Genomic DNA, 9,597 nt, shown 5'->3' with positions numbered 1-9,597 from the left:
CCGTGCGTGCCCCAGGGAAGGTGGCGGCGGCGGGGCTCCTTTCTTCTCCCGGCGCTCGGGAAGTTCTTCGGCCGGCGCGTTTTGCCTTCTGCAGCGGGCGGGCGCGGTCGATGCGGGCCGCTGGCGGCGGTTTGCTGCGTGTGCTGGTCTGGCTGGGCTCGGCCGCGAGGACGGCGTCTGGAGGTTCGAGGTGGCGTGCTGCTGCAGAAGACGGTGGCGCGGGCGGTGGTCGGCGGCGCGGCAGCCGACGCCTTGGGCGGGCCCCGATCTGGGCCTGCTAGGGCCGTGCGGGCCACGACCGCTTTGGGCGCTGTGGCGACGCGGTGCTGGCCATGGCCCTGGGCCGGGAGGGCTGCGCGGCGGCGGCTTTGGGTTGGCCTCGAGGTTGCTGCGAGAGGACAGGGTGTCGCCAGCGTGTGGAGGCCAGGGCGGGCGCGGCATGTCCCTGGGAGGAGGAGCTGGGTGAGGGGCGCGACTGGACGGCGGCCTCGGAATCCTCGGTGGAGAGACGGCTGCGGTGGCCACGTGGGCGGCGTGGCGGTCGGATCTGGGAGTTCTTGTCTGCGGGCTTCAGTGTTCGTCTTCGGGCCCCGTGTTGGTGTTGGTCGGCGTCCCCTCTATGTGGCGTTCCGGCGGCGCCCACGGTGTTCTTCGGCGATGCTCCGTTGGCTACAGGCGCGTTGCTCCGGAGATCGCGTTCCGGCGGATGCAGGTGGTGGTTTGTGCCAGTCCTCTTTTGGGCGGGCGCAAGTTTCTTGGGACTCTTCGCTGGGCGAAAGCTTTGTCTTGGCGGCCGGCCAGGACCGACGACGGTGACGCCCGTGGGCGCCGCTTCCTTCTCGAAGGCTTCGTCGAAGCTGGTGTCTCTTGATCTCCGCCTGGGCTCTCCGGGGAAACCCTAGATCCCTTTTGGGATCGGGCGAGGGCGGCGCTCTTGTGTCGCTTTGCCTCTTGGGGCCTCGCTTTGGACGTCCACTGGTCAGAGGGGTTTGTGGAGTGTTTTGGCGGTTCGGTGGAGGCGGGTTCGTCTTCGGCTAGGTGGGACGCGGCCTCAGGGTCGGTGTGGTAGTTGGAGCAGTGGCTCCGGTCTTTTCGCCTCCGCCTGTTGCGTTGAGGTGTGGTGTCGACCTGGTTGGTCGTCGACCCGTGTGGAGCGCAGCCTCGGGGCTGGCGTGTGGTGTCGTGTTGTAACGGTTTTCGGCCAATTTTCCTCAAACGGGCCAACTCTTTTCTTCTATATCAATGAAATGCAAAGCTTTTGCCTCGTTTCAAAAAAAAAGTTCCGGGTTGAAATTTAAGGTTTGAAATGGGCATGTATTGTGTTTGTTCTAGAAAATCTGAAACAATCATTATTGTTATCTCAAACAAGCAGTATAGCTACCACAAAACTAGCCAAGGCGGTGCCACAGTAAGCGGCGGTTGAGGTGCGGCCGACGGTGGGTATCTCACAGGAACGACGACTCCTCACCCTCGGCAAAGTACACGCCGGTCGGCCCGCCGTCCGGTAGTAGCGCCACCTTCACCACGTTACGTGCTCCCTCCTCGGGCATCAGGACACCCGATCTCATGTTCATGTCGGTCTTGACGAAGCCTGGGTGCGCGCAGTTGATGCAGAGCTCTGGGCGCCTCTTCGCCAATATCCTCGAGTAGGCGTTCATGGCGACCTTGGCCATCTTGTATGCCGCCAACCCGATCGGCCACCCGTGCACCTCCAACGCGCCGGCCTCGAAATCCATGAGGAACTTTTCCAGCAGCTCGTCCAGCCTCTTCTCCGTCAGGGAGTCGATGTCGTTCAGCTCGTGCCTCACATCATCATTGTTGATAACCTGCATACATGGATTGATAATCTCTTTTAAAAATATGGTTTTCAGAATTTGTGGCATTATATTACAGCATGATTGGTGAACAGAGCTTGCCGTTAGCAGTCCATAATTGGAGGAGACATTCACTATTCTTCCGTCAGAGGAAGATTGCAGTAGAGGCAGCAGTGCCTCGATTACATGCTTGGTGCCATAGTAGTTTGTCTGCACGGCTTCCTTTGCAGCGTCGACGGTCTCGCAGACATTTTTCATTATCATTTCGAGTCTTTGGTGCGAATCCAGGGCACTGAACTGTTGTATGTATGGACAGATAAACATGTTGAGTTTGGTCTGTCCGAAAAGATATCAGGAGATTGGGATCGGCAAGAACGAAGAAAATGTCACCTCACCTTTTCCTCGTCGGTATCGAAAGCTTGGACGTATTCCGCACCACCAACTGAGGCATTGTTCACCTACAGGTACAGATTAACAGAGTACATCTATCCATCACCGGGTGGATCAAATTAACCACGGATTCATCTAGCATGAGTACAAAGGGAAATGAAATACTTGCCAGAATATCTAGCTTCCCGAAACGGGTCTTCAAGAAATTGGCCAATCCAGCAATGCTCGAAGCGTCTGAGACATCTAGCTGATGGAAGACGACCTTGAAGAGCCCCAGCCCTTTGAGTTTATCCACGGCCGCCGTGCCCCTCGTCTCGTCCCGGGCCGTCAAAACAACTGTGACGCCGTCGCTGGCTAGTTGTCTGCACACCTCGAAACCGATCCCTTTGTTCCCGCCGGTGACGACGGCAATCCTAGCAACCGCAACAGATCAGAACAGTACACATGCTGATACAAGTATACTACAGTCCAAATTTTAGCAAGGATACACGGCTGCGTCAATATGCATAGGCGTACCTCGTGTTTGGAGGGCTGGAGATAGCTCCCTCCATGAGGGTGAAAGACCACGAGCTCGAACAAGACGATGGCAGATGTGGCTTTGCTTAGGACCAGATACGTTTATGGGAGGAAGGAGAAAAACAAACTGTTCTGGTGATACCTCGGTTCGCCTTTGTCTCCTTGTGGTGGTGGTTGCCTGGCAGAGGAGTGATATAATGGACATCATGCCCACAAGCAAGCACCATAAGTACATGTGGTCACCTCAGGACGCCGCGTTAGGTATGTGGGCTTAGAGCGTCGCCGTACCTAAACCGTTCTCCAAAGGGATTTGGGACGTGCCGGATAAAAAAACGTTTGCAGCCGCGTCCCCAAATCTGCTTTTTGTCCGGCGAGGTCCGATACGATGTCCAGCGCTCCGAGCCCGTCCCACCCCATAGGGGACGCTCCGGGCAAGCCGAACACAACGAAAAACGAGGCGGGGAGTGGCGGGGCAGACGCGTCAGCGGCTCATTCAAGTTTGGACCTAACCGTCGCCTATCTCGCGGCGAAAGTTATTCGCGCGTAGTAACACACGACCGAAGCGTAGCAGCTTTGCCTTAATGGTGACAGAGGGGCAGGCGAGACGTCTCGTCGGTGCTGAGCAACCTCCACGCGTCGTCGGCGTTCGCACGCCATCGCGCGTTCCCGCGCTTTCTTCCCCCCGCTTCTCGCCTCTTCCCGCACTTTCTTCCCGACGCCGGTATCTATAAAATCCCCCTCCCCCTGCTCAATGGCAGCCACCACAACCGCCGGCACCCCTTTCTCCGCCACAAGCATAGCCCTCGTCGCTCGAACACCACTGCACAATAATGAACCGCCCCGGTGATGGCCAGTTCCCTCCACCGTCGTCTCCTCCACCACCTCCACCACCGGATTCGCAGTTCGACATCACCGCCGCCACCCAGGAAGAGCGGTGCCGGCGCGGGGCGGAGCTTTGGCGTGTAGAGCGGCGGCAACGGCGGGAGGCAATCGAGCAGCGGGGCCGTCAGCAGCGTGAGGCAGCGGCGGCAGCAACGGGAGACCCCGCAACTGAGGAGAACGCGCCGTGGGAGGAGGAGGCGCTGGCGGACACCATTGCGGCCTTCGACGCTGCCACGAAAGAAGAGGCGCGGCGGCGCCGGACGAAGGAGATTGGCCAGCGGTGCTGTGATGAGCGTCGGCGCCAGCGCGACGAGCGGGAGGCGTGATACGTCTCCAACGTATCTATAATTTCTGATGTTCCATGCTTGTTTTATGACAATACCTACATGTTTTATACATACTTTATGTCATATTTATGCATTTTCCGGAACTAACCTATTGACGAGATGCCGAAGTGCCAGTTCCTGTTTTCTGCTGTTTTTGGTTTCAGAAATCCTAGTAAGGAAATATTCTCGGAATTGGACGAAATCAACGCCCAGCATCCTATAATTGGACGAAGCTTCCAGAACACCCGAGAGCCACCAGAGGGGAGCCCTGGGGGGGGCCACACGCCAGCCTGGCGCAGCCAGAGGGGGGGCCGCGCCCCCCTATTGTGTCACCACCTCGTCAGCCTTCCGACTCCGCCTCTTCGCCTATTTAAAGGTCCCTGACCTAAATCTTCGAGACGGAAAAGCCACGGCATGAGAAACCTTCCAGAGCCGCCGCCATCGCGAAGCCAAGATCTGGGGGACATGAGTCTCTGTTCCGGCATGCCGTCGGGACGGGGAAGTGCCCCCGGAAGGCTTCTCCATCGACACCACCGCCATCTTCATCACCGCTGCTGTCTCCCATGAGGAGGGATTAGTTCTCCATCGAGGCTAAGGGGCTGTACCGGTAGCTATGTGGTTAATCTCTCTCCCTATGTACTTCAATACAATAATCTCATGAGCTGCCTTGCATGATTGAGATTCATATGATGATGCTTGTAATCTAGATGTTGTTATGCTATTCAAGTAGATTATACTTATGTGATCTCCGGAGACTCCTTGTCCCACGTGTGTAAAGGTGACAGTGTGTGCACCGTGTGGGTCTCTTAGGCTATATTTCACAGAATACTTATTCACTGTTATGAATAGCATAGTGAAGTGCTTATTTATATCCCTTTATGATTGCAATGTGCTTTGTATCACTATTAATCTATGTGCTACTCTAGTGATGTTATTAAAGTACTTTATTCCTCCTCCATGATGTAATGGTGACAGTGTGTGCATCATGTAGTACTTGGAGTAGTTTATGATTATGATCTCTTGTAGATTATGAAGTTAACTATTACTATGATGGTATTGATGTGATCTATTCCTCCTTTCATAGTATGAAGGTGACAGTGTGCATGCTATGTTAGTACTTGGTATAGTTGTGTTGATCTATCATGCACTCTAAGGTTATTTAAACATGAATATCGAATATTGTGGAGCTTGTTAACTCCGGCATTGAGGGTGCTTGTAGCCCTACACAATTAGTGGTGTTCATCATCCAACAAGAGAGTGTAGAGTATAGCATTTATCTATTTATTCTGTTATGTGATCAATGTTGAGAGTGTCCACTAGTGAAAGTATGATCCCTAGGCCTTGTTTCCAAATACTGCAATCATCGCTTGTTTACTGTTTTACTACATCTCTACTGCCTGCGACATTACCACCATCAACCACACGCCAGTTGTAGCATCAAGCTATTTTCTGGTGCCGTTACTACTGCTCATATATATTCATACTACCTGTATTTCACTATCTCTTCGCTGAACTAGTGCACCTATACATCTGAAAAGTGTATTAGGTGTGTTGGGGACACAAGAGACTTCTTTCTTTGTGGTTGCAGGGTTGCATGAGAGGGATATCTTTGACATCTTCCTCCCTGAGTTCGATAAACCATCAAGCTATTTTTTGGCGCCGTTGCCGGGGAACGAAGGAAAGCTACACCATTTCCTCCCTCGTCAACCACGCGCCAGTCCTGGACAGCATCAAGTATTTTCCGGTGCCGTTGCCGGGGAGGAAAGGTAAAAGGTACTCACACTCCGGATCTCGGCTACTAAGCTATTTTCCGGCGCTGTTGTAAGTGCTCGAAGCTATTTCCTTTAGATTCTGCAATTGCATCTTTTTGTTTCTTGTTAAACACTAGTAAGGCATAATGGAAAGCAACAGTGAGCTTTTAAAACTATTTCCTGAGCTAAGACATGGATGGTTTGATGCGAAAATTAAAAAACCCATGGAACATATTAGTATGAACACTTTGAACACCATTGTTGCTAATGATATGGAAAATTCTAAGCTTGGGGAAGCTGGTTTTGATGAGCATGATCTTTTTACTCCCCCAAGCATTGAGGAGAAAATTTACTTTGATGATACTTTGCCTCCTATTTATGATGATTATAATGATAGTAGTCTTTTGGTGCCGCCTATTATGGAGGATAAATTTGATTATGATTACAATATGCCTACTATATTTGATGATGAGAATAATAATGATAGCTACTTTGTTGAATTTGCTCCCACTACAACTAATAAAATTGATTATGCTTATGTGGGTAGCAATAATTTTATGCATGAGACTCATGATAAGAATGATTTATGTGATAGTTATATTGTTGAGTTTGCTCATGATGCTACTGGATATTATTATGAGAGAGGAGAATATGGTTGTAGAAGTTTTCATGTTACTAAAACACCTCTCTATATGCTTAAAATTTTGAAGTTGAGCTTGTCTAGTTTTCCTATGCTTATTGCATTATGCCTACATAATTTGTTTATTTACAAGATTCCTTTTCATAGGAAGCATGTTAGGCTTAAATTTGTTTTGAATTTGCCTCTTGATGCTCTCTTTTGCTTTAAATACTATTTCTTGCGAGTGCATCATTAAAACTGTTGAGCCCATCTTAATGGCTATAAAGAAAGCACTTCTTGGGAGATAACCCATGTGTTTATTTTACTACAGTAATTTTGTTTTTATATTTGTGTCTTGGAAGTTGTTACTACTGTAGCAACCTCTCCTTATCTTTATTTTATTGCATTGTTGTGCCAAGTAAAGTCTTTGATAGCAAGGTTGATACTAGATTTGGATTACTGCACAGAAACAGATTTCTTGTCTATCACGAATTTGGGCAGGGTTCTCTGTAGGTAACTCAGAAAAATCTGCCAATTTTTGTGTGTGATCCTCAGATATGTACGCAACTTTCATTCAATTTGAGCATTTTCATCTGAGCAAGTCTGGTGCACCTATAAAATTCGTCTTTACGGACTGTTCTGTTTTGATAGATTCTACCTTTTATTTCGCATTGCCTCTTTTGCTATGTTGGATGGATTTCTTTGTTCCATTGACTTCCAGTAGCTTTGAGCAATGTCCAGAAGTGTTAAGAATGATTGTGTCACCTCTGAACATGTGAATTTTTGATTATGCACTAACCCTCTAATGAGTTTGTTTTGAGTTTGGTGTGGAGGAAGTTTTCAAGGGTCAAGAGAGGAGGATGATACAATATGATCAAGAAGAGTGAAAATTCTAAGCTTGGGGATGCCCCGGTGGTTCATCCCTGCATATTTCAAGAAGACTCAAGCATCTAATCTTGGGGATGCCCAAGGCATCCCCTTCTTCACCGACAACATTATCAGGTTCCTCTAGTGAAACTATATTTTTATTCCATCACATCTTATGTGCTTTACTTGGAGCGTCTGTGTGCTTTTATTTTCGTTTTTGTTATTTTCATTCTCTGAATAAATGCTTGTGTGGGAGAGAGATACGCTCCGCTGGTTCGTATGAACACATGTGTTCTTAGCTTTTAATGTTCATGGCGAAGGTTGAAACTTCTTCGTTAATTGTTATATGGTTGGAAACGGGAAATGCTACATGTGGTAATTGGTATGATGTCTTGAATAACTTGATACTTGGCAATTGTTGTGCTCATATAGATTATGTTTAAGCTCTTGCATCATATACCTTGCACCTATTAGTGAAGAAATACATAGAGCCTGCTAAAATTTGGTTTGCATGATTGGTCTCTCTAAGGTCTAGATATTTTCTGGTAAAGGTGTTTGAACAACAAGGAAGACAATGTAGAGTCTTATAATGCTTGCAATATGTTCTTATGTAAGTTTTGCTGTACTGGTTTATACTTGTGTTTGCTTCAAACAACCTTGCTAGCCTAAGCCTTGTATTGAGAGGGATTACTTCTCATGCATCCAAAATCCTTGAGCCAAACACTATACCACTTGTGTCCACCATATCTACCTACTACATGGTATTTCTCTGCCATTCCAAAGTAAATTGCTTGAGTGCTACCTTTAAATTTCCATTCTTTGTCTTTGCAATATATAGCTCATGGGACAAATAGCCTAAAAACTATTGTGGTATTGAATATGTACTTATGCATCTTATCTCTTATAAGTTGCTTGTTGAGCGATAACCATGTTCCTGGGGACGCTATCAACTACCCTTTGTTGAATATCATGTGAGTTGCTATGCATGTTCGTCTTGTCTGAAGTAAGGGCGATTTACCTTGAGTTGAATGGTTTGAGCATGCATATTGTTAGAGAAGAACATTGGGCCGCTAACTAAAGCCATGATCCATGGTGGAAGTTTCAGTTTTGGACAACAATCCTCAATCTCTTATGAGAATATTATTTGTTGCTAAATGCTTATGCATTAAAGAGGAGTCCATTATCTGTTGTCTATGTTGTCCCGGTATGGATGTCTAAGTTGAGAATAATCAAAAGCGAGAAATCCAATGCGAGCTTTCTCCTTAGACCTTTGTACAGGCGGCATAGAGGTACCCCTTTGTGATACTTGGTTAAAACATATGTATTGCGATGATAATCCAGGTAATCCGAGCTAATTAGGACAAGGTGCGGGCACTATTGGTAATCTATGCATGAGGCTTGCAACTTGTAGGATATAATTTACATAATACATATGCTTTATTACTACCGTTGACAAAATTGTTTCTTGTTTTCAAAATAAAAGCTCTAGCACAAATATAGCAATCAATGCTTCCCTCTGCGAAGGGCCTTTCTTCTACTTTTATGTTGAGTCAGTTTACCCATTTCTCTCTATCTTAGAAGCAAACACTTGTGTTAACTGTGCATTGATTCTTACATGCTTGCTTATTGCACTTGTTATATTGCTTTGTATTGACAACTATCCATGAGATATACATGTTACAAGTTGAAAGCAACCGCTGAAACTTAATCTTCCTTTGTGTTGTTCCAATGCCTTTACTTTGAATCTATTGCTTCATGAGTTAACTCTTATGCAAGACTTATTGATGCTTGTCAACACCCGGATTTTTAAGTCCGAATGCCTATTATGTCATACATCGCAATCCCAGGAATATTGTTGTTGCGAGGCATAATAGTTAAGTATCACAGTCATCATTCATTACAAACCATAAGTCTTGCAAATTGGAATCACATGATCCATATTACACGAATAGTTGATCTTTTGATCAACGAACACACACAAGTTCATAGTTCAACATAGCGGAAGCGTAAGATACAAGGACTCTCTAGTCCACAGGCCAACGCTTGACGTCGGAAGGCGCTTAGTTGTCGTAGGCGTCCTGCTGGTCATCTCCTTGGTCATCTTCATACTCTGGCCATTTGAATAGCCAGGGACAAAGCCGTGAGTACGTTGAGTACTCGCAAACTAATACTAATGTAAGAGCTAGACATTCTAGTGTGGTTTGCTAAGCTCTAGTTTATTTGCATAAAGCTAGTTTTAGTTCACAAAGTTTGAGAAAAGCTTATTCAAGTGCTAACTAACTCAGGTGGGAACATTAGTGTCATTCCCACCATTCAAAAGGTGATTTCAATTCAATTCACCACAAGTCATTTCACCATCCTCCTTTTCAACATCATTTTCAAAGATATGACATCGGAAACTGTATGGCCTTTCCAACCGTCCGTAACCGTGG

At 47.4% G+C, this 9,597-nt stretch overlaps 1 protein-coding gene across 1 annotated transcript; it reads right to left on the bottom strand.

The window, feature by feature from the left end:
- Positions 1 to 1,287: 1,287 nt before the first annotated feature.
- On the bottom strand, positions 1,288 to 2,898 carry LOC127335722 (salutaridine reductase). Its single transcript, XM_051362449.1, has 5 exons — positions 2,721 to 2,898; positions 2,374 to 2,617; positions 2,210 to 2,272; positions 1,917 to 2,111; positions 1,288 to 1,826 (listed from the first exon to the last, which is right to left on the bottom strand). The coding sequence occupies exons 1-5, from the start codon at positions 2,753 to 2,755 to the stop codon at positions 1,446 to 1,448; spliced, it is 918 nt and encodes a 305-aa protein (XP_051218409.1). The 5' UTR covers positions 2,756 to 2,898; the 3' UTR covers positions 1,288 to 1,445.
- Positions 2,899 to 9,597: the final 6,699 nt, after the last annotated feature.

This window comes from Lolium perenne, chromosome 2, assembly GCF_019359855.2.
Source record: "Lolium perenne isolate Kyuss_39 chromosome 2, Kyuss_2.0, whole genome shotgun sequence".
NCBI lineage: Eukaryota > Viridiplantae > Streptophyta > Magnoliopsida > Poales > Poaceae > Lolium > Lolium perenne.
Note: the sequence above shows the minus strand (reverse complement) of the source record. Positions and strands in the feature narration are given on the sequence as shown.

What these genes read in the sequence shown, in the direction of transcription:
- LOC127335722 (XM_051362449.1), bottom strand. Translation starts at nt 2,755, where the DNA reads ATGGAGGGAGCTATCTCCAGCCCTCCAAACACGAG. An exon ending in TCGATACCGACGAGGAAAAG is followed by an intron (nt 2,112 to 2,209) that starts GTGAGGTGACAT and finishes TACATACAACAG; the next exon opens with TTCAGTGCCCTGGATTCGCA. An exon ending in CCAATTATGGACTGCTAACG is followed by an intron (nt 1,827 to 1,916) that starts GCAAGCTCTGTT and finishes CCATGTATGCAG; the next exon opens with GTTATCAACAATGATGATGT.